The sequence below is a fragment of the Zootoca vivipara genome, chromosome 9 (genome assembly GCF_963506605.1).
Source record: "Zootoca vivipara chromosome 9, rZooViv1.1, whole genome shotgun sequence".
In the NCBI taxonomy this organism is placed as follows: Eukaryota; Metazoa; Chordata; class Lepidosauria; order Squamata; family Lacertidae; genus Zootoca; species Zootoca vivipara.
Window position 1 is genome coordinate 37,860,768 of NC_083284.1, and position 25,708 is coordinate 37,886,475.

Sequence of the window (25,708 nt, forward strand, 5' to 3'; positions counted from 1 at the left end):
TTAAGAATATATTAATTTGTGGTAAAAGCTTTAATCTTCCTCTTCCAAAGCTAGCTCTGCCGTTGAAATATGCATAAACAGAGCGGCAGACTTCTGACTCCTTTGAACAGTAGCAAAGAACCACATGTAATCCTCAGCTATTAACATCATCATATTCCAGTGTGGGAACGAGGAAAATGACATCTGCTAAGAATTAACAACCGATGGGAAAATATTGTGAGAAAACAAGGATTCCCCTCTATACACATACCTTCTAGTGACCAATAATCAAGAGATAGTAATATGTTTGTGCATGTGTGTTATCTCTAGAAATGGCAAAGAATTGTTTATAGTTATTAGCAGAACTGTGAAGTGTTTTTGTGAAAGATACTCGCCCAAAATCCCCAGCAGCCCTTAACTTTAATTGTGAAATGTACTGGGATGTCCCAGCCACCCGCTGCTTCTTGTCACATAGCGAACATACCATGTAAAGGGTTGCATTCTGGCCAGGGGGTGTTAAAGAAACCATGGATTGAAAGTCACTGGAAACAGCAATCTGGGCTCCACATTTTCCAGACTAGTGCATGCTTAAGTGGCCTCTTTCTGCCTGGTACATGAGCAAGGCAGTTAATCTTGCTACTGATAGCAGAGCACGATTACACTTACAAGACATTCTTAACCTGGACCTTTTGGAATCAAAGCCATTCGCAAAAGCCTTAAAAGGTAACGAAGCAGAGTTTTCACTGGGACAAGCTATTTAGCAAGACTTCTATTGCCCTTTGATTTTAGCACAAATGTTGGTAACCATGTCACGGATCCCTGGGATTTGAAAGTTGAGATTTGGGTCAGTTTTGCCTAGTTGCTTTCTTTCCGCACATGCTTTCACATCTACAGAGAGTCCGAAGTCCCAAGCCAAAACAGATTGGAAGGTGCCTTGACCCGAGTAAACAGGGCTGCCTCTACTCTTAGGCAGACCACTTCAGGGGACAGATGTTAGGGAGCAAAAGCAGCTTTCCTAAGCCCCCCTCTAGCTATTTTTTTCTGGGGCCACATGGCCTATTCTAGAGGACCTAATCTTGTCTGCTGCATCAGGTACAGTGGAAGACACTATACTGTCACCCGTAAGTTTCAACTGGCAGGGAGAGGATTCTATCACTGGCAGTTGTGTCTGTGTGTACCCACATACATGCGAGTGTAAACAGGGCAGTCGAACGGTAATGAAACGGAACGTTCTCCTACTGCTTGATTTCTGAATGTTGCCCTTGGCGGGCGTCAATGCAAAAAGCCATTGCATTGAACAATAAGTTGTCCCATTTTGGTTCTCTCCTCTGCAGTTTTATGCCAAAGCAAAGGACTGGTGGCTCTTTGGTTTCTACTTTTGCATGCCGCTTGCATGCACCGCCTTCTTTTACACCCTCATGACCTGTGAAATGCTGAACAGGAGGAAGAGCAATCTGAGAATAGCTCTCAGTGAACATCTGAAGCAGGTAAGGAAGGGAGGGAAATGCCTAGGAAACATTTTCTGATGTGTATTTTTCGTGCGCTCTCTTTTCGAACTTTTTAGAGCGAGCTGTAATCAAAGGCATTCCAAAAATAGAAGCTATGGCAAAAGATGAGTTTTGACCCAAAGGTATTCAGGCAAACTCAGAACATAAGGGTAATCTCAAGTGCAGGCAGCCGATGCAGACGCAATGCCTTCAGAGGCCAGACAGGGTTGCTTCCTTTTTTATAACAAGTGTGACAGCTTTGCTTGCTCACTTTCTAACCTTAAAATCCTACTTTCTGAATTCCTTGAACTCCAGTTAACAATGTGCCAAAGATACATTCCTACATTTTTGCTTCTCAACATATTATCATTTCTACTTTAGCCAAGTCTGAGTAACAATACATTTCTGGCAGTGATAGGGGATGATTAATGTAGTTATGAACGTTTTGCAAATCCAGTTTGGAACTTTTTTTTAATGCTTACCTGGCTCCTGAGATTGATATACGGTACATCAGTTGAAGTCCACTGATGACTGTTCTGAAGCTGTACACAATAAAAAGAGTTGATGAGAAGACTGCAGCAGCTGGCCATTAGAATGAGAGTGTTTCCAAATGGTTTATTGTGGACTCAGGTTTGGTCAAGAGTGCAAATTTTGTGCAGAGCCCACACGATTCCACCCTCAACAAAATGCAGCCCCATACTATTTTCCCACTTAAACTGGATGCATCCTTTCTGCAGAAAATCCAATAAATCGCCGCTGCCAGCACTATCAGAGAAATGGTAAATCCCAAATTTTTTTGGGGGGGGGGGACATAATATGGGATGCAGGAAAAACATGAGGTCTCATTTTACTTTTATTGTTTATCATTACCTTTATATCCCACCTTTACATAAAGGAGCTCAAAGATGTGTTTTATCACAACAACCTGCAAGGCAGGTTAAGTTGAAAGACAGCCGCTGGCCCAATGTTGCTCAGGGAGTTTCATGACTTGAATGGAGATATGAACCTGGGTACTAAGGCCAGCTTGGATGAGGATGACATCATGTGCATGCTGTGAAAATCCTACATGCATGAACTGCACAAAGTCCATAATAATCTGCGGAGTGGAAAGGACCTAGGTGAAATTAAAAGCTCCCCATGCGTATGGCGGTTTCCCCTGAGTAATCATTGCAATATCACCAGTAACTAGCTGTGTGCCTTCATAGTCATAAGCTTTTCTTATATTTGGACAGCTTCCATTTTATTCCCAGTAGCTTTGCACTTTGCTTGGCCCACATCTGCGAATTCTTACATGTCCTTTCATCCTCCAGAGACGAGAAGTCGCAAAGACGGTTTTCTGCTTAGTTGTCATCTTTGCTCTTTGCTGGTTTCCTCTCCATTTGAGCCGGATCTTGAAGCAAATGTTGTATTCCGAAAAAGACCCTAAAAGATGTGAATTGCTGAGGTATGGTTTTAAATTTGGGTTGTAGATAATGCGCCAAGGGGGCAGGTGAATAGAGCAGCCAATTGGCACCAGCGCATGTGCAACTGGAAATGGGTATTTAAAAGCTACTTGTTTTACATTTCATGCAAGGTGGTTGGTGGGGCATATTTGGTTTGGCTCTGTATTGCTTTGCCCACTTCTCTCTACTTCTTTATTGCTTCCAGTCAAACAATTGAATCGATTCCTCCCTGATTAGCTACATCAGCAGGATTTAGTGCAGACTGTAAAAAAGCAGACATCTCTTTTCCACAGATCATTATCCAGGTCACACAGAAGCATTTCTTATTATTCCTAGTATTATTTATAGAGCCATCAGTGTACATCGCGCTTTGTAATGTGGCACTTTTGGATGTTGAAACGCCGCTGTGTGTAGCCGAACCTGAAGCTCATCATATCCAGGAAAAAAATGTGGAAAGCGCTCCATCTATGAAGTGCTTGAAGACACGCACAAAATTGTGGCTCTAGACACACATTTCATGAAAGGAAACATAAAAGCACATAATAATATTACATCGCAATTGGCCTTCAACTACTTGCAGTCAGACACTGAAAAATAAAGGCACACCCAAGGGATCACTGCGCTCCTTTGCAGTCGCCAAGATGCTTGCATGAACTTGTCCTGTTTAAATATTTTTTTTAAAAAAAAAATACCCCCTTTTTATTTTATAAGAATGGAGATTAAAAGGCTAGGTCAGGTTTTTACATCCCAGAGCATACCTTATCTGGCCCTGTGGTATTTATTAATTTATTTCACGTATTTATATACAACTTGATATTCAGGATTTCTAAGTGGTGTACAGATTTATATTAAAAAAAAAACAACAACCCCAAACTCTGAGCTCTTGCTCTTGGCGATGCCTTCCATCTTTCTCTTCTAACCCCTTACTGTGGTTAGCACAGGTTATTTATCTAATGAGGGTTGTAGCCAATGGTTACGCACGCAAAAGGCAACTTGCACAAGCTTTCCCTTCTCCTCTTCCCCTCTTGTAGCCCTGAAAAGCCTTTCCAGAGTGTTGGGTTACCTGCTGAAGAGCATGAACTGTTTCACATGGTGCTGTAGACCGGGGGCATGCCTGAGTGGGCTCCACGAGCGCATGATCCCTCTACTTGGTTTTGTACAAGAAGACCTGCTTGTTTATTTATTTATCTATCTGACTTATTTGTCACTTGCTACGAAAAAGTTTCTGAGTGACTTAAAAAAGATCATAACATAACATAACAAAGACACTACGTAAGATGTCAAATAGCCCATAACAGACCCAGAAAAACTGCAAAAAAAAACTTTCACAGCACATTGCATTTCACCAATACACAGCAACCTTTATTACAGTCCACCAAATGCCTGGGAGAAGAAATATGCTTTTACCTGGCACTGAAAGTTACAGGTAGGTAGCTAATCAGGGAGGAATCGATTCAATTGCTTGACTGGAAGCAAACGGCCTACGCCAAAGGATAAATGGACATAAATCTGACATCAGGAACTACAAGACAGAGAAACCAGTAGGAGAACACTTCAATCTCCCAGGACATTCTATACAAGATCTCAAAGCAGCTGTTTTATTACAGAAAAATTTCAGGAACAGACTGGAAAGAGAACTTGCTGAATTGGAACTCATTACCAAGCTTAAAACCATGGAGCCACCTGGGATGAACAAAGACATAGGATTCTTATCTCATTATGCATGATCAAGCTTTCTTTAGCGCCTCAGCCCTTGCTTTTTCCCCGCAGGACCAATTGCAGTCATCAGCAGTCGTTAACAGCCATCTACAGGTTTACCACTCCCATCAGCCCATCACCCATTCCCACCCACCCCCACCACCCTCTGTATATATATAGGGTCTGACACTTCTGTTTCTAGTGTATCTGAAGAAGTGTGCATGCACACGAAAGCTCATACCAAAATATAAACTTAGTTGGTCTTTAAGGTGCTACTGAAGGAATTTTTTTTACCTGGCACTGAAAGGTTTTTAATCCTGGCACCAGATAGCCCACCCACCAGGGAGCCACAACTGAAAAGGCTGTTTCCTTTGTCACTGCTCTCCAAATGTCCTAAGAAGCGGCACCAGAAGAGGTCCTCAGATGAGGATCAGAGGGTCTGCATAGGTTCATATCAAGAGAGGCACTCTGAAAGTTATTTTGAAGCATTCCACTTGTTTGACCAAGTGCTCTTAAGCTCTATGCAAATTCTCCACAGCTGACAGACACTTCTTAATACTAATTTGTGCATGTGTCACAGTCTAGCTTCAAACAGGACATATTCTGTATGATCATATTTTTTGCTAGGTAGGTACCCAAGAAGGGATTTCACAAAGCTATATGTAATATGCTCCCAGAATGAAAAAGGTTGTGATGTTTTGCTTTCTTTTTTAACCCTAGCTTTTTGCTGACACTCGATTATATCGGCATGAATTTAGCGACCATAAATTCCTGCATAAACCCTATAGCACTCTATTTTGTCAGCAAGAAGTTCAAAAACTGTTTCCAGGTAAGGATTGTGATGTATTATAAGGAAGGAAATTAAGCTGTCAAAATATGCATCTAAGGGAGAAAATGTGAAAGTGTAGCATTATTTCTTCCCACCCACTGATTGGTCACATAACCAATGGGAGACCCATGAGAATCTTTTAGTCATAAAGCATGAAATGATCCACTCATGCAACATTCAGCAACATTTGCCTGAACAAGTTATTGTTTGCCTATATGTTATTCCTGAAAGGCATTTAGCAAAATTTAGAATACCGTGCCTCCCTTTTAGGTATTTGGATTGGGGAGGGGAGTTTATGGAGGGATTTATTCCACAGGGCAATAGAATTCTGTGGTTTTATGAATTCTGTGGTCACTTCATAGATTATTACTTCTGGTGCAGAAATTTATGGTAAAGGAAGTTGTAGCATGGCTCTCAGTTGGCTCTTCAGTAAATGAGCAGGATTTTGAGTTAAGAACTTGAGCTTCGTGATTCCACACTACAGATTTTGACCTCAACTTTACACTGGAGGGTTGTAAATTCACCCACATCCTTTCCTTTGTAAGATACAGCTTCCCGTAGAGAAAATCCACTCCTGAGCTTTTCATAAAGAGCTAAAGTGAAGGAGACCCCAGGAATGTTGCACTGTCATGTCCTGACTGTGCCCAGTGTAATCAAGTCAGTCTTTGCCTATTTCTTCTGCAATTTAGTCCGCTTGACTTGTCCGCCTGATTCCTTCTGCTGTCAGATTTCATAACAAAGAGGATAATCCTCTTTTCACCAACCACTTACTTCTGTTCAAATAAGCCAGCCTCCTCAATCTTGAGGGACCAGTTTCATTTGGTGAAAAAGAGAATTAACTGAAATGCTAATCACATTTGTGCATGTTGCTGTTTGTGAAAGTATCCCTTGTGCTTTGATTGGTAGTTAACTGTTCATAAGGGCCATATTTTCAAATCTTCCCACTACAACAAAGCTCTCCAGGATGAACAGCAACAGGAAGTATAGGAAGTATGAGTAACAGTATACTATAGAAGTATAGGAAGGATGAGTAAATAACAGCATGCATGTTTTATATTGCAATCTATATGAATATGATGAAACAGATAAGATACAAAGTTAGGTGCACTAAAGCTCATTGAAACCAATGAGCTTAAATTTGGACCAATCTCTATTCAGCTTATGGCATTAATTCTTTGGTATGCTTATTTGGAGATCTTTTAATAGTAAACCAATAAATATTGGTCCAGCTGGTATGCAGGAATGTCTTGAACAGCTTACTCAGGAAAAGCTAATATTGAATTCAATACTTTGGCCAAGTTGGGACTGTAGAGTCCAGGCCCTGATGTACTTACAGAGTGACTCAATTCAGACACTGCACCAAACCATGACTAAGGAAGCTTACTTATGATATGATGTGATGTGATGTGATGTTTGTATTGACATACCATGGTCTATGGCTGACTAACTAGGAAACCAGATTCAGATACAATATTCTGAAGTAGTTTTGCAAACCATGGTTTGTGCTAACTGTGATTTGGTGTAATGTCTAAATGGGCAAACCGCAATTGCAGCTGCTGCTTTGCCTCCAGAGAATGCAATGCCATTAAGACAAGGGTGACATTGACTTCTAAGAAGGTATAAAATGGAAGTACTAAATTAGACTTTTCTAACCTGTTGTTTTTGACTACAACACCCTGATCATAATCCTTGACCTCTGGCCCTGTTGGCTTGGGGTGGTGGAGCTTTTGTCTAAAACATCTACAGAGCACGAGGTTGGGGAAGGTTGCTCTAAACCATGGTTTGCATGCTGTACATTTAGAAGTTGAAGCCATGGTTTGGGTTCCAAACTATGGTTGGTGCAAACCATGGTTTAGCATGTTGTCTGAAATGAGCCTATATTTAGTATCATAAGAAAAACAATCCAGTATTTTAAAAGTCTAATTCTGCCCCTCCCCTGGAATGGAATATTAACATGGTTTGGAATCTTTCTCTTGCCAGTCATGCTTCGGCTGTAAGTGCTACCAGACAGGGAGTCAAGTCTCATCTGTTCCGATGAACGGGACAAGTATTCAGTGGAAAAACAACGAACTGAACAATCACAACACAGAACGGAGCATCCACAAGGACAGTTTAAACTGACATTTGGTGGAGGCTGCACTTTGCTATTGGTGGAAACAGAAATGGTGCCCTGCAGCTTTATAAACAGAAAAACGACCTGGGATTCAATAAGCACATTTCATTTGAAGGCTCAATGCCCTAGCACTTAATTCCAAAGATGACCAAAGTGTCCACAGGTGAAGCTCTGTACAGATTTCTAAATGGTAGCAAGAAAGCTTTGCCCTCCCCCCTTACAAAGAAATTCACATTTTGGTGGAAACAAGAAGAATCTGCACAGCGTTCTGCAAACTATCTGCAGACTCCAGGTGGACCTTCTCAGAAAGTGTATTGCGCATGCTGCCGTTTTGAAGAATTTCGTACATCACTGTGAGTCGTGATGGAATTGTTTTGAAAGACTGACAAAACGTAGGACCTATAGATGCCCTGTGTTCCCATTCCCTTGACATGAGATAGTTTAGTAAGTGTATTCCATATTTAAAAGCATGTTCAGCCAGAAGCCTTTTTAATAGCAGGGGCCAGTGAGGCAGGGCAGGTGGGCTTCCATTGTCCTCCTGGCTTTCCAACACAGCAGGCCACTGATGGCTGCCAAGAGGGGAGGAATGAGGCAAAAAGAGCTTGTTGCAGTGCATGGCAATGGGGGCATCTGATTGGCTCCACTGCCACACACCACACTGCAGCAAGCTCCCCATAGCTTCCCTATCCCCTCTCAGTAAGCCGAAAGACAAAGGAACTCCAGCCACAAAAACTCATCAGCCAAAATTGCTATATATACTCTGAAGCATTTGCTTAACAGATAAATGCAAATGATGCATGAACTGGATAATTGTATTTTGTGTACATTGCTAGATGCATAGGACATAAACTGAGGGCCAAAAGGTACTGAAATAAAAGAGATATGCAGACTCCTTATGAACCAGGTATATTTGTGATATAAATGTGATTCCCCTGTGAGATCACATTTTGAAACCCATTCACTAGCCATGTTTCATCTTTCTTATTTGACTATGAGCCTTATACTCTAATCTTTCCCAAACTCCAGCTGTTGTTGGACCCAGTGGTCAGGGATGAGGAAATTGTAGTTGAAAAACAGCTGGAGACCCAAGTTTGGTAAGCCCTGCTCTAATCTGATAGGATCTGTTATGGGGGCAAATCAAAATGGGAATGCCACAGTATTTCTAATTTCTGTCATGAAACAAGTGGAAGCAAGAGACCTTTGCTGAACTATTGCAAATCACCTCAATCTACTTTCGGTCCACCCCACCTAAAGAGTTCCATAAGATTGTCTTCTGAGGCTGTGCTCTCTAGACTCTCATTAAATCACATGTGCTTTGCTAGTGCCAGAGAAGGGGCTTTTATTGTGGCAGCACCAATATGTGCTTTTAAGGTTGCAATCCTATGCACATTTGTGTTAAGAGTAAGTCTCTGTGGGACACCTCTGACTGCTTAGAACTGTGTAGTAAACATTTGAAAACATTTTAATTCTGTGAATAGCATTATGAAAACATTTATTCAGGAATTATTAACTTTTGTATGCTGACCTGCTTACTTGTTTGAAACTGCTTTTTATCTTAATCTTTTTTCTGCTTTCATGGTTGTCTTGTAATTATTATTTTTTAAGACAGGGAATTAAAGTTTAAATAACTATATACACATGCACTTTCCCTACACAGTTTTTTTCCTATTTAATTAACTGCTTAAGGCAGGCACCCCCAAACTTCAGCCCTCCAGATGTTTTGGCCTACAACTCCCATGATCCCTAGCTAACAGGACCAGTGGTCAGGGATGATGGGAATTGTAGTCCAAAACATCTGGAGGGCCGAAGTTTGGGGGTGCCTGCTCTAGATGCATTCTGACTGCAACCTTACACCTGCTTAAGTGAGAGTAAATCCCACTGAGCTTACTTCTGAACATACATGAGCAGGATTGCATTGTTCTTTGTATAAGTCCACATTAGTATGGCCCACTAATGCCTGAGCACTCTGAAAGTTATGCACATTTCCGCCCATGGGTCAAAGAGCAGCATTGGAGGTTCTATTTAGATAGGGAAAACAGCTCAGGCAGGAAAGCTAAACCTCCCTTCTCCAAGACTGTGCTCCTATTCTAGTTTGGTGCTGCCTATGTCTGCTTGGAACTTAGAAATCAGGAGGCCCTGATAGCAGCCCTCCATTTCATTTAGTTGCACCCTAATCCACCAGTTCAGCCCAGCTCGTATGAGTATTGCAACATGAATGGGGAATATGTATCCAAGCATGCCTTGGCAAAATATTGTTTTTTTTGGTCAGATCCTTTGTGGGCAGCAGAAGATTGTGTTTGTGGCCAAATCCCTCATGATGGAAAACCAGGGTGAGTGCCTCTTGTGATGGTGAGGTTGATTTAGACTAGACTGAAATTTGCACAAGCTTCTTAATAAAAATTAAACAAGAAAACCCAACAAATACAAGGTATTCCTGGAAGTAAGTCCATTGTAAAAGCATTTTATTTATCCTTCTTTGCTCCTGTTGTTTGTGCATCAAAATCCCCTTTTGAATACAACAGTGATAGAAAAATATTTGTTATCTCCACATTGCTTTAGACCAGGCATCCCCAAACTGCGGCCCTCCAGATGTTTTGGCCTACAACTCCCATGATCCCTAGCTAACAGGACCAGTGGTCAGGGATGATGGGAATTGTAGTCCAAAACATCTGGAGGGCCAAAGTTTGGGGATGCCTGCTTTAGACCATCCAGTATTTCAGTTTTGCTACAAACCATTCTGCTCCCCTCGGTTTTGCAGTACATATCCAGTTCACAATGGCTCCAGATCTTATTGTCTGATATGTGAGTCCTATTAGCTTTAGTGGGATATACAAATAAGTAATGAAGGTTGCAGCCAATATGTTCGGAATTGCACAGGGAAATCCTGGAATCAGTCCCAACTGTTATTACCCCTTCTGTACGTGAGTGGCCAGGGGTGGGGGGGGGGTCACTTCTTCAGGCATATTCCAATGTTCAGAATTCATTTGCAACAATTATAAATCAGCCAGACCACTGCTCTTGGCAATGTAGCATTTTAAAGGCGTTAAATTTTGATATCTTATCAGTTTTCTACTTTGAATTGATGTATGTTGCCTTGAGCATCTCCTGAAGGAACCGGCAACTCACAAATACAATAACAAAAAAAGAGTGATATTTGAATCCATGTAACTGCATAATAACATCCTCATCATTGTCATAACCTCTACCATGTGGCAGGGGTTCTTTTTGGCTGCTATTGCCATACAGGTAGCATTTTATTACCCATCAAAATGTATTACATCTAGCAGTGTAGTATACAATATGCATGCTACAGGAAAACTGCCAGGAGATTCATAGCACCTGTGGTGCCTAGCAGAGGAAAATAGCCATGTGAATCTGAACATTCAGCTGTATTTCAAGTGGAAGACACAATTCTGTGCATAATTTACTAAGTCAGATGCAAATCAATGGCTGGCCTAACTTTGTGTTGGGTTTAGGCCAAAGTGCCTACAGTTAAATCTGCTAAACAATTCCAAAAAGCTTTACAGATAGAGTGTAATATTGTAATATGTATGTGTATATATATATAAACTATCCTATGTAAATGTCTATGTATTATTATGAGTGCTTATTTTCATGGCTTCTGTCTGTTTGTATACATATGTATATGTTCATGATTTCAAGCAAAATAGTAATGTGTAATTTTTAATAGGAACAAATGTTTTAAAAAATTATATTCTAAACAGCCTATGCATAACACTGTAGGAATATAAATATCCTTATACAGTGACATAAATAACTTTTTCTGGTTCCAAGACAGTGGAGTCAACTTCAGTGTCAATATGGCAGGACGTGCAATGTGCTAACAATTTGATTTCTCTGGAGAGCCATTTATACTCCTGATTTTACCACTTCACATTGCAGTGGTTTACTAGAGCCATGAGTAGAGTGAAATATTTGATTTTTCATTCCCCCCTCCTCCTTTCCTCAGCCTTTTGAAAGCCTGCATTTCCATTACCACAATTCAGGAAACCATATTTCTGTTACCACACTTCTAATTGTAATAAAAGGACTGTATATTCTTTGTGCTCCTTACTCATCAGCATAATTATTCTTATTATGAGCTGGCCCTGTTGCTGGGCAGAGAGAGGCAGCTGCCTCAAGTCAGAAATGCTGGAGTGCTGTTACTCCTAGCTGTTTGCTTGAGTTAGTCTACCCTGTGGGCCCTTAGCAAAGCAGATGCTCTCACTGGAGAATCACCAGTGTTGAAGTAGGATCCAGCTGCTAGTCTGATTGTCTTCTGTGCTTGGAATGGGGATGGGACACTAACCGCTCCTTCAGTGGAAAAACGTCTTGGTTCTACCCTGTTAATATGCATTCCCTCTATTTCCAATCTTCAAATGTAAGCACTATCTAATATGTAGCCAAAATGACAGTAGCCCCACACAAGAGAGTGGTAGCAGCAGGCTCAGGGAAACTTGACGTTCAAAAAATATTTAATGAGCATGCTCATTGGCCATGGAACGCTACTAGATAATCACAGTCTTGGGGCAGCAGCAGACAAAATGCAGATTCATACAAGCACCGTTGTAATCTCCCACTAGCTCAGCCTATGCTGTAATCTTCTCTGTCCTGCCCATCTTGCTGCACACATGGTACCTAGGAAGCAGGGCCACTAAAATCCAAGCTAAATGTGTCCAATTTGCAGCCACGGCTCAGCGGGGGGAAACAAGCTTGGTATAGCATACACAAAAAACCTGTGTGATGCTTTGACTTTGGTATCACAGTGGAAAGGGTTGGCAAGGTACACATATCTGAGGCAACACCACAATATATCCTTATTCAGATAACTGACGCAATCATGCCCCAGAATGTTCACCATATTAGTTTGGCTTGATTGCCATTGCCTACTGGTTTTCTCCCACATCATGGTAATACTGTTCTGCTTAATATATCACATCAGCACCAATGGGGATGAAGGGGAGCAGAAAAACATTGACCTGTTAGGACCATCTCCCCTCACTTTTGTTTATGGTCTTAACTGTTAGTTGCAGACTCTCCCCACATATGAGCAATGTGGAGAACTCACTAGCCCCCTTCACTGTGTGTGCTTGGCCCACCAGGAAAACAACTAAGGTGAGTAACAAAGTGTGGCTGTCCCATCTACTAACCATGAGAAGGCGGCAGCTGAAAGAGTCACAGCATTTACTGAACATGGACAGTGGAAGAGAGATTTCTGCAAGCAACAACAAAAAATATGGGGTTGCCATCCTTTATGTATATGTGAGTACAGGTTCTGAAATGGCTTTATTTATATTAATATCCATTATTTATTGTAGTTATGTCCCACCTTTCAATCAAGGATGGCTCTCAAAGTGCCTTGCAAAAAGGTGCAAACATATAGGAATGTGTGACACAGCCATACAATCTTCTCTGGTCCCTGGCAATGGAAGTCCAGCTTCCACGCACCATATATTGCTAGGCTTCAACACCCATTAGCCTCAGCAAGCATGGCCAGTGGGCAGAGAAAAGGGAATTTTAATCCAAAAACAACATCTAGAGGGCCACAAATACCCCATTCCTGCTTTGGAGGGAGGAGGCAGAAAGAATATGGGGCTGGCTGGTGGTAAAGATACTATCCCACAGAAGCAAACCTTACATTGATCTATTTAGGCTAAGATAGCTTCAAAAATATATTTAAAACAGTTGCTCTTGTACAAAAGAAGACTCCTTCTACAATGTACTTTACTCAATGTACTTTGGGTAAGGGGCATAGCTTAGTAATCCATGGGAAAGTTCCAATTCGGTCCCCGGCATCTCCAGTAGGGCTGGAGGAGACTCCAAAGCAAAAACTGGGAGAGCTACTGGCAGGCAGTGTGTATACAATACTGAGCTTGATGGTCCAATGGTCCAACTCAGCTCCCCTTGTTCCTATGGTCTGACTCAGTAGTATAAGGCAGCTTCCCTTGTTCCTAACACTCTTGGCATAAAAAAAAAGGCAGTCAAAGCATTATAATCAAATATTATGGTACAGTATCATAGAAGTACAATTTTTTTTTGTAAGGTCGAATAGAGTGATATCTCCCCAAATGACACCATCTATTAAGTGTTTACTTGCCTTGCCTCACATAATTCCACTAAGGGAACTGTACCATTGCAAACATGGATCAGCAGCTATCTCTTAATTTGCGCCTTTTCGGCCTATTAAAAAGGGCAGCTATTTTTACAATTGGTGGGGCACACGTAAGGCATCATAAAGAAGGGTCTTGACAAATCTCGATACAATACACACATGCCATGTGTACCACAGAAGAAGCAGAAAGAGGGGGTGATCTAAAAATGTAGGTCAACTGCTTTTTCTCTAGAGAAAGATGAAAAGTGAACTGACCTCCGAAACCTCAGTCAACTGTCAGCAAGATTTCTCTCTCCCTCCATGTAGACATGATTGCTGTTGAAATCAATTGCTGCTTGATTCACACTTTCACAGCTTTATGCGTTACAACAGTCACTGTTAGTCTCCTGTGGCTGTTCTGTACAAAAATATATGAAAATTCCACACCCCACTGGAATTCTACGCACACTGCACAAATGCACTTGGCTATGCTGGAATTCCAAACCAACCTACTTTTTGAGGTTGCTGGTCCTTAAAGCAGTCCTTAAAGCAGGTTAAAATGGGCCTTCCAGCTGTTTTTGGACTACAACTCCCATCACCCCTAGCTAAAAGGACCAGTGGTCAGGGATGATGGGAATTGTAGTCCAAAAACAGGAGGAGGGCACCAAGTTTGGCCATCACTGCCTTAAAGAGTTCTTTAGCATTCTTTCAGAGAAAAAATAGTTTCAGAAAATTGCTCCATTTGTTTTCCCGCCATTTGCAACTGTTTTCTGAAATGGTTTCAGAAAGTTGCTCAAACAGCTGGAAAAAGCATAATGTTTAACCAACGTTTTGTAAATTGTCGAGAAGTGAGTCTTGAGAGGAATATATTAACATATATGTAATGTATAATGGCCTCCAGTTTCATAGATCAAACATTTCTTGTCACTTATTTTACAATTTATACCCCCATGGTAGTAGACTGATACCTTTTCTTCTTATACCCTGTGTTGAGAAAGTAGTGAACTGTCCACACCCAGATAGCCATAACATCCTGCCAGCAAACATCTCACAATCACAAACATCTGTTATGTACCTATTTCACAATCCCCCTCCTTTTATGGTTTGCTTAACTACCAGAAGCAATCTGCAGCTGCCTCTCATCTTTCCAAAGCAGGCCAAGCAGAGACATTTACTAGCCAGATAAAGAAAAACTCAAACTGCACACACACACACACCATGATGCATACCGGTAATCTCTTCTTTTGCCTCAAATGAAAAGCAGTTCTATCCGGAGATTTCTTTGTTTCAAGTCATTTAAAAAAACCTACTTTATCTGCTTCCCTTTATTCACAATGGTGACTGTTCTGTATACTAGATCATGCACAATAATGCCTTAACAAAATGATGTAAAATAAAACAGAGAATACAACATGTAGCACATATACAGTGGTACCTCGACTTACGAACGACTCGACAACCGAATTTTTCGACTTACGAATGGGCAAATGGCAGCACGCTTACGAATTTCTCAACATCCGAACGGAAACCGCGGCGGTTTTACATAGGGTTTTTTCGACTCACGAATTTTTAGATGGGGTTGCTTCGATTTACGAATTTTTCCGTTTCCAGTGCATTCCTATGGAAAATCGCGTTTCCAATGGCGCTTTTCCACTTATGAATTTTTCGACCTACAAAAGTGCCTTCGGAATGGATTAAATTCGTAAGTCGAGGCACCACTGTATTATATCTAAAGTCAACATTTGACATCATTTCACTTTCCACACTTCCCATACCACACCCTGTCCCTTAAAAAGAAGGATCTATTTTTTTCCTCTGTCTCTCTTTCTCTTAATCACATTACTCTCCTCTCAATCACACTGCTGGGAGATAATGGATACATTTGAAATAATCAGGTCTGTCTCCATTAAGTAGCTGCAGGCAGTTTTTTGACCCACAATCAACAGGACAGCACTTGTCATTGTCCTTCCCATAGAGTGAGCACATGGGTTTGCATTCATTTGTCCTTCTTGTCTAGTATCATCTACAAAAGTTTTTTTCTTTTTCTTTTAACTGCCTAAGTAGGCATCACTTTATACTTGTTTATATTAATTCCCAATTGGCATATTGCTGTCCCATTTATGCAGCTAAGAGCAATCCCTTTGGAGTTCTGTGCTTGAACTTTTGCCATCCTGAATGTTTTGGTGTGGTGTCATCTGTAAATTTTGCCACCTCATTGCTCACCCCTGACTTCAGATCATTTAGGACCGTTCTAGGGGACACTTGGCTGGCTGGCTGAAGTCATCTGTTACACTAATGGAGACAAAAATGAGTCGCACCATGCAAAGCAGGCAAGGATCAAGTTCCAAAAACAGTAACTGAAGATCAGAAGGGCCAGAAACAAGTTGTGTAGCCAAGACAGGCAAGTAGTGTGAGTAAAGGGAGCAATAGCAAGGCAAGCTACTGAGTGTGAAGGATAGCTCTTAAGTTATTTTTTTAATCTGTTTTCATGAACCAGGATTGGTTCTTTGGCTCAGCTGACTGAATCAGGTGGTGGGGCTTACATTGCAGCCTAGGTGGTGCCTTTGAGGAACATGGTTCAACCACCAGCTTGATAGCTCATACAGTAAAGCATTAGTGTTCTAGACACCCTAAATAGCATTGGTTCCACTACAGATCCTTGGGAAAACCTGTTCCTTACTTTTGTCCATTGTGAGAAATGACCATTTATTTTTCTCCATTGCTTCCTGTTCTTTAACCAGCTACAACTCCCCGTTAGCACTTGTCCCTTACTGTTTACCCAGGAGATTTTGGTTGGGGACTTCATCAAAGGTTTTTGTGAAGTCCAAGCATTTTGTTTTGTTCTTGAATTTGTTTGCATTGATAAGAATCCTGTACAGATCTTTCTGCTTTAAGCAGAGCCATTAAAAAGAACCCCTTTTAAGAACTTTAACCTGAATCACACTACAGAAGAATTCTGGAGAGACAAGTGGTTAGAAAGACGGGGGAGAACAAAATGGCTAATGTGGATATGTATTTCATATTAGCTTTGCAAATATGTATTTAACTGCAGATAATACCACGAAAACTTGTGCATTTGATTAGCTGTAAGCACTCATTATAGAATAATATGATGAAACAGACATTTTTTAAACAGAAGCATAGGCAAACATGAAGCTATCTGATGGTGAAAATAGACTTTGAGCCTTGTAAATGTAGAAACAGCACTGTGACTGGAAGGCATTCATCTTACTAAACATATCCCTAGAAGCTGCTTTTTCTGAGATTATTTACCGACTGAAAAATAGTTTTGAGCAATCAAGAAAAGAATTTTACAAACCTTTCTCCAATAGCAGTGTTGATTAGCATATGAGGGTATTTGTGGGGGCCTGCAGTGACTTATTTGCTTTTGTGCTGGAGACTAAAGACATCTATAAAAGACACTAAAACTGGGCCTCCGGAAAAATAAATGTCTTTAATATTTTTAAGTGGGCTGTTGGGCCTCATGAGTCTTTCTGACACATCATTCTCAGACCAAATACTGACTGGAGTGCTGCCAAATAGCTCTTTTCCCACAAAACTTTAATAAACTTTGAGTGAAAACTGGAATTCGGTCATGCTGTTCCCAGAAGAAACCTTGTTTCTCACTGAGGTGGCAAACTGTGTCTGGGCTGTCCCATGTTAGGTATAGACTCCTATGACTGAACGTTGCTCCATACAAAAAGGTCCCTGTATGCAGGAAGCTGGCGTGTTACAGAGCAGGCCAAAGGGAGAACCCTTCATCTTCCTGACATCTGGCTTTCTTTGTGAAGGAGCATTCAGTTAAATGATAGGAGTCCCAACCTGTAAGATGATATGGTGCACCCCAGCACAGATTAACATCTCAGTGAAAACTCTTCTGGAAGCCATTTTCTTGTGGGGACAAGAGATGGGGTAGAGGTTTTATAAAATAAAATACATAAAAATAGTGAATATCATTTTTAAACACCTCAGTTGTAGAAATTCCAAATGAGCATCAGCATAAATAAAGAAGTATTCCCAGACACTTTAAGGCAGGCACCCCCAAACTACGGCCCTCCAGAAGTTTTGGCCTACAACTCCCATGATCCCTAGTTAACAGGACCAGTGGTCAGGGATGATGGAAATTGTAGTCCAAAACATCTGGAGGGCCAATGTTTGGGGGTGCCTGCTTTAAGGTTTCCCAGATCAGAAAAAACCAAACTAGCGGCTTTCACTGATGCAACATTTTACCATATTTTCTTTCTAATACTAAAAAAAAAAAGTTCACTAGTTCTACATAATTGCTTTGCAAAGGTGTGAATGTAACTTCTATAGCTTCTTTATTTTAAAAGGGCATTAATCACATGAAAGACAGGAATTCCTTCAATACCTTTAGATTTTTATACGGCAAGCAATCCAGACATACTTTTCTTGTATTAAAACACTAGTAATTGCACTTGTATTAAAAATTGGCCATCATTAAATATATCCAAAAGGCTATAATCAGCTTTAAAGTCTCACGGGCTTTTACGTTTCTCTAATAATAATAATAATAATAATTTATTATTTATACCCCGCCCATCTGGCTGGGTCCCCCCAGCCACTCTGGGCGGCTTCCAACAAAATATTAAAATACAGAAATCCATCAAACATTAAAAGCTTCCCTGGATCACGTGAATATATTGTCACCATCCTTGCTTCCAGTTTAGCTTGAAAGAGGGTTTTCCAAAGAAAACAATTTTTAAAGTAGTTTTCAGGTGTTAACATATTACAATTACTGCACATTTAGTACAATAGAAAAAAATATGCTTATAATCAATAATGAGTTGACGTGAACTATTGACCTTTCTTCTCAAATGTCTCTTATTTTAGGGGGATATTATTATGACAAGAACCACATTGTTGTAAACCAGCTCGATGCCCGTGAATGCACACAGATATGGGTCTTCGAAATACTGTGAGTGTGTCTCACTCCACTATAAAGGCATTTTAAACTCTGAACGAATGTGGGATGGAAACACTGTTGAACAAACTACTGAAGTCACACAGCACTGGAGCGTGTTATAGAATGTGCCTGACTCTGCTAGTTAGGAAATCCAAAACTGTCTTGCATATTCAGCAGAGTCCTATTAAGCAATAATGCTACAGTGGTGATTATGCAAACATTCTCTACTTGCTAATTATATGTTTTTTACCCCCTTTTCCTTATCATGAGAAAGCTAAAAAACAAAACTTTAAGCTGAAATGCATCTCCCACAGTTTTAAGCTACAAGTAGAAGCTTTTTGATTATTGCACTGTTTCCTCATTGAGTGTTTTGCCTCAGGTAAATTTCATCATTGTAACCCAAAATGGCGATAAAAGAAATGCTTTGAGAACTGTATATGAAAAGACAGCTTATTTAATGTTAAGCTTAGTGCTAATTCTCCATTCTCAATAGTATTTTATTGTAGAGGAGAATTTATGTAAGAGATCTAGCGACTAGTTTCAACTATTCACTAAGCAAAATTTGAAATGGAGCTTGGTAATGCACAGAGCATTGCAACAGAGAAATATTGGCAAATCAGATTTTGTATAGAAAACTTTCTGCTGCTGTTCCAGTCTACCTACTGTAGCCACAGATAATTGAGGAACTCCCCCCACCCCCACCCGCACCCGCACCACTTTGATGTCAATAATTACAATCATCATTTACAGGTAATAAAAGAGAAAAAGGTATCGTCCCCGTGTATCTGGTGACTCAGGACTAGCCCAAGACATTTTGCTGCCTGAGGTGGAGCAACAAATTGTGTGTTTCCCCCCCCCCTTACAAGCTAATGTTGTATATAGTATCCAAAGCTAGTCCATTTATTTTGGCACCTGAAGCAGAACGTTCCACAAACCCCTCTCCCACTCCTGAGCCAAAATGGCAACCCTGCCATTTTATGGATAGAATGCTTCCAGACTGCTAGCTGAATATTGCTTCAACACTGATGGTGGGACTGTATACTCCATGGCAAATGAGCGCAGCAGGCTAGCTTGGGGGGGGGGTGTCTTAGAATAGCCCACCTGTAACACACACCTCTCATCCAAAATGGGGCTGCTGCAGCTGTAACTTCCACATCACCAGAGGCAGCACCTTCTCTGGAGGACTGAGGGGGCCCGACACAACATCAAGATATTACACGCATGATGTTGCATGACGTCAGGACATCTGAACATTGAGGGGGGGCACAGTGCCTCAGCCCCCAGGAGCTTGCGCCCTTGCACACCATCTAGCATCCACTGCCAGAGGTGGCTGCCTCACTCTGTCTAATAGTAGGGCTGGCCCTGGGAATAAAAATGCAACAATAACAAGTACAGTGGTACCACGGTTTATGAACGCAATTGGTTTCGGAAGTCTGTTCATAAACTGAAGCGAACTTTCCCATTGAAAGTAATGGAAAGTGAATTAATCCGTTCCAGATGGGTCCGCGGCGTTCGTAAACCGAAAATTCATAAACCGAGGTTCCACTGTACAGTCAAACCTCAGTTTTCAAACGTCTTGACTGCCAAACATTTTGGAAGCTGAACACCAAAAACCCGGAAGTGAATGCTTCCATTTTCAAATGCACCTCAGAAGTTGAATGGCTTCCAAGGCGCTTTTCTCAATTTTCCGCATTTAACCCTCGGTTTTCTAACATTTTGGAAGTCGAAGGGACTTCCGGAATGGATTACGTTCGAAAACCGAAGTTCCACTGTAACTAACAATTTGCTCCCTTTCATGAGGCGACTGCCTCATGTAATGGTAGTTTTAACCCTGTGCACACTGAAAGAGGTTTCCACATATAGCCCTAGCTGTACAGGCATTTGTGGTTACAAATGTGTGCTGTTCATGTTTGATTCTCCAATATCATCCAACAGTTTGTGTGTGGGGGAAGGGGCACATATATAACGCTGTGAAATAAATTGCAAATACTCAAATCATCTTTTGGGGAAGAAGATTTGGTTTGGCTATTGCCGCCACACCTACCTAGCAGCTAATTGGCAGGCCTTTGCACATGCATTGTTGAATGGGACCCTCCTCCAACTTTAGTGATAAGAGACTCAAAAAGCTATCTCTGCGCATCCATGGTTAAGGAAAAGGTCATGAACAGGCAAGGCCAGAACCCCTGTAAATTTCCTGGACCTGGCAATGCAGAACATTTCTGAAGTCACCCTACTTTAGCTACTTTACATGATAAAAGAAAATCTTAAGCAGTTCTAACCAAATTAAAATGAATCTGTAGTTGCTCCCTTTAAGACACCTAATCCAGGATTAAAGCTTCCTTGCTTTCAATAGGCTATAAATTGGCCCTGCAGGTGGTGTGGGACACCAGCTGCCATTAGTCCCAGCCAATAGCAATAGATGATGAGAGTTGGTGGTTCAACAACATCTGGGGGACTAGAGCTTATCCATTTAAGCTCTACTTGTATATTTGTTGTCTCTCATCCAAACGAAACTTATCAAATCTATCTTGACCAAACACCAGTGTTTTCCACTACAAACATTAATAGTAATCCCTGTAACTGGATTAATGCAATGAGACATGTGACAATCAGAACTTTTAGAAAGAAGACGCTATAATTTTTTCCCCATCTGTATACAATAATTTCAATGTAAAGGTAAAAGTAAAGGGACCCCTGACGATTAGGTCCAGTCGTGACCGACTCTGGGGTTGCACGCTCATCTCGCATTATTGGCTGAGGGAGCCGGCGTATAGCTTCCAGGTCATGTGGCCAGCATGACAAAGCCGCTTCTGGCAAACCAGAGCAGCACATGGAAATGCCCTTTACCTTCCCGCTGTAGCGGTTCCTATTTATCTACTTGCATTTTGACGTGCTTTCGAACTGCTAGGTTGGCAGGAGCTGGGACCAAGCAACGGGAGCTCACCCCATCACAGGGATTCGAACCGCCGACCTTCTGATCAGCAAGCCCTAGGCTCAGTGGTTTAACCACAGCGCCACCTGGGTCCCAATTTCAATGTAATGTTACTTTTTTATCTTGATCCTTTTGGATAAAGGACATGACATACATACAGACTCATGGCAGAGTAGGAATTACACAACATTTCAGTTCACATGCACTCTTTCGTTAGTGTAAGCTGCATTTCCCCAAAGCATCCAAGATGCATCTTTTGAAAGTGCTAAACAGGTAATTGGTAATAGGAGATGAAAATTCCCGATAGTGTTTTATGTGTTTACTAGAGAAACTGAAAAGATTAGTCCCAGAGGCTGGTTGGTTTCTGTAGTATGTAACAGCATTGAAAGAAGTTTCACTTTCACCCAGCAAATTTAAAAAGTCTGCTAAACAGCATGCTCCCCATACCATTTGAACTAGAATTCTAGATTTACCCTAGAGGGTAAAATACAGAGAACATAAAGTACCAGTGGATGTGTTGAGTTGTCAACTGGAGTTAAAAAACAACATTCAGTTTATTTTACTAGTATACTTATTTAGATTTTGAGGCCACTCATCTTCAAATCCAATACAGGTGAAGGTGAAAACTGATGAAAAGCAGGATTTGGGGTTGGGAAGGTGAAAAGCAAGGTTAGTGGTTGTATCGGGTAGGAAGAGGAGGGGGGGGAGATTTAATTACATAAGTAATACAATTGCCATCAATACAACAAAATCAAATATACTATACTCCTCCAATATCAATGATACTTATCTGACCATATAAATTTTTTTATCCATAGGAGCAGCAACTGAGAAGCCTAGCCATCAAGAACATTAATCATAAATAGGCCACCTGAAAAAGAGGTGTTTTCAAGGCCTTCCAAAATGATTGTAGCGTGGTAGCCTGCCTGAGACCAAGTGGCAGGGAGTTCCAAAGCCATGGGGTCACCATGGAAAAGGCCCTCTCCAAAAATGCGGCTACCCATCTCAACAATCTAGGTGACAGGCACAATATCTTTTTGTTGTAGAGCTCAGCCTGTGGGCACGTTGATACGCATGCATGCATTTCTTCAAGTAGATTGGGCCCGAATTGTTTCAAGCTTTAAGGATAAAAATCAGCACCTTAAATTGGGTTCAAAAATACCCCCCACAACCTGCGCTGCTGGTACAATAATGATGTTACAGAGCTCAGCAGACTCCATTCTGAACCAGCTGATGTTTCCAGGCCATCTTCAAAGGCAGCTCCATGTAGAACACATTACAGTAGTCAAGCCTGGATGTGACCAGGTCATGGATTACTGACCTTTTCAGATAAGGCTGTAGTTGATGTAGCGGCCAAAGCTGGTTAAACGCACTCTTGCTATTACGACCACCTATGCCTCCCCAGTTAGCATAGAGTCCAGAAGAACTCCTAGACTGTGTCCTTGGCCTCTCAGGTAGAACTGCAGCTCATCTAAGACCAGTTGTAAATCACCTTCTCTCAGACCACAGGACCTCAGTCATGTTTGGATTTAACCTCAGTTTGCTTTCCTTAGTCTATCCCCTCCAAGCACCAGTTACCACACAACTGGGGATATCTGTGGAAACACAACTATAAGCTGGGAAAGAGGGAGAAATAGGAATTGTTTATATATGCAAGCACTATTCCCTACTAACACATTTTTGTGTGTGTGAGTTGGAGCTCTGATAGATGGGGGAATGGCATGAGAGATGGCCAAAATTAAGAGAGAGCAATGTCAAAGAGGGCTAAACACTGTTTCTCCATATTGTTGTGCTCCCAGTAATTTTCTCTTCTATTGTGACATTATAACCGTCGAAAGCCTGAGCTTTGAGAATGCTTGAATTTGCAGCCTCCACTGAGGTTTACAGAATATCATGGTATCTGAAATGTGGTTTTAAACATATGTAATTTCAGTTCTGATCTATCCCTAGATATAGTATAAACATAATGTATTTTGACTGCATGCATCATTTGATATAAAGATTTTTTTAAACAATGCCCTCCTGCTAGTGATTTCCCATTTGTAAATTATTTTAAGCAGTGATGAATAAAACTATTTATGTAATTGAAACAGCCTATTTATCAAAGCTCCAAAACTGTTCTTTGTACAAAATAATAATAATGCATCCAGTGCTTCTTTTTAGGGAGAGCCATAAAGGAACACAAGAATATTAATACTGTAGCTTGCTTGTATTCCTTGCTAATATGTTGAACAGTTTCTATTTTTAGATCTGTAGCAGACCCTAGTGGTCAATAGCAGCATTTACCTTACATACCACTGAGACCAGAGTTTGCAAATAGAAATTGCTGCATTCTTTTATAGACCTATTTAAAAGTTCAAAACCATATGTATATAATAACAAGTGCTCAATATCTTGGAGCAATCTCTTTAGGACAGTTTATATCAGTTATGGGGTGAGGTGGGGCGGAATCTCAAGAAGACTGAGTTGGGTGGAATTAAGGAAGATACCACATGATTTAAGTCAGTGATATCAGATAGGTGCAGAGACCCTGAAAGCAGCAATTAGCATGGGTGTAGACAACCTAGCAGTTCGAAAGCATGTCAAAATGCAAGTAGATAAATAGGAACTGCTACAGCGGGAAGGTAAACGGCGTTTCCATGTGCTGCTCTGGTTTGCCAGAAGCGGCTTTGTCATGCTGGCCACATGACCTGGAAGCTATACGCGAGCTCCTTCAGCCAATAACGCGAGATGAGCGCGCAACCCCAGAGTCGGTCATGACTGGACCTAATGGTCAGGGGTCCCTTTACCTTAGCCAGGATTTATGTTGGCGGGGGGCGGAGAGCAGGACCAAACTACCTGTGACATGATTGGTCAGTTCACGGAATCCGGGCCTATCACTCAGCTGCGTTGTCAGTTGTGTCACTAGAATGTGCCACAATATCATCCAAGTGACCTCAGCGAGCATTTCCGTTTCAAATATTGTGATTATTTCTACTTTTAGTTACATATTTTTATTTATTTACTTGACTGGGGTGGCAATTGCCCCCCCCCCCGCCCATCAGTCACAGCAAACTGCGCTGAGTGAGATGGACCAGTAGTCTTGACTCAGTATTGTTGTTGTTTACATCTAGCCTTCAACAATGATAGCTGAGGATCCCTTGTGTGCCTCTTCCTCCTCCTGCTCACCATTATTTCTGTATGATGTAGAGTTACTATTTATACTAATGTCCTATATGTTTTATATGTTTTGTCTTTGTTTTTATATTTTATATATATGCCAATAAAGGTGTTGAAATTGAAATTGAAATTGTTGTTGTTTAGTCATTTAGTCGTGTCCGACTCTTCGTAACCCCATGGACCATAGTACGCCAGGCACTCCTGTCTTGCACTGCCTCCCGCAGTTTGGTCAAACTCATGTTCGTAGCTTCGAGAACACTGTCCAACCATCTTGTCCTCTGTCTTCCCCTTCTCCTAGTGCCCTCAATCTTTCCCAACATCAGCGTCTTTTCCAAGGATTCTTCTCTTCTCATGAGGTGGCCAAAGTATTGGAGCCTCAGCTTCACGATCTGTCCTTCCAGGGAGCACTCAGGGCTGATTTCCTTCAGAATGGATAGGTTTGATCTTCTTGCAGTCCATGGGACTCTCAAGAGTCTCCTCCAGCACCATAATTCAAAAGCATCAATTCTTCGGCGATCAGCCTTCTTTATGGTCCAGCTCTCACTTCCATACATCACTACTGGGAAAACCATAGCTTTAACTATACGGACCTTTGTCGGCAAGGTGATGTCTCTGCTTTTTAAGATGCTGTCTAGGTTTGTCATTGCTTTTCTCCCAAGAAGCAGGCGTCTTTTAATTTCGTGACTGCTGTCACCATCTGCAGTGATCAAGGAGCCCAAGAAAGTAAAATCTCTCACTGCCTCCATTTCTTCCCCTTCTATTTGACTCAGTATACAGCAGCTTAATATCTCACAAACACACACTATGGCGACTATGAGGTTGCGGCGCTCATCCCGCTTTCAAGCCGAGGGAGCCTGCGTTTGTCCACAGACAGCTTTCCGGGTCATGTGGCCAGCATGACTAAACCGCTTCTGGCACAACGGAACACCGTGACAGAAACCAGAGTGCACGAAAACGGCGTTTACAAACACACACGACACAATGGGAAATCCCACACTGTTCACCTTTCCAAGCGAAAGACAGAACATGAATTCTACGGAGGCAGCGAGGTCAC

General features: G+C 41.4%; 1 protein-coding gene across 1 annotated transcript in view; it reads left to right on the forward strand.

Moving 5' to 3' along the window:
• The window catches only part of EDNRA (endothelin receptor type A), a 28,630-nt gene extending 17,015 nt beyond the window's left edge, over window positions 1-11,615 (forward strand). The window contains exons 5-8 of the mRNA XM_035112417.2: window positions 1,314-1,466; window positions 2,777-2,910; window positions 5,327-5,435; window positions 7,416-11,615. Of these exons, the coding sequence (XP_034968308.1) occupies window positions 1,314-1,466; window positions 2,777-2,910; window positions 5,327-5,435; window positions 7,416-7,556 (537 nt within the window). The 3' untranslated portion in view covers window positions 7,557-11,615. The remainder of the gene's footprint in view (window positions 1-1,313; window positions 1,467-2,776; window positions 2,911-5,326; window positions 5,436-7,415) is intronic.
• The last annotated feature ends 14,093 nt before the right edge of the window (window positions 11,616-25,708 follow it).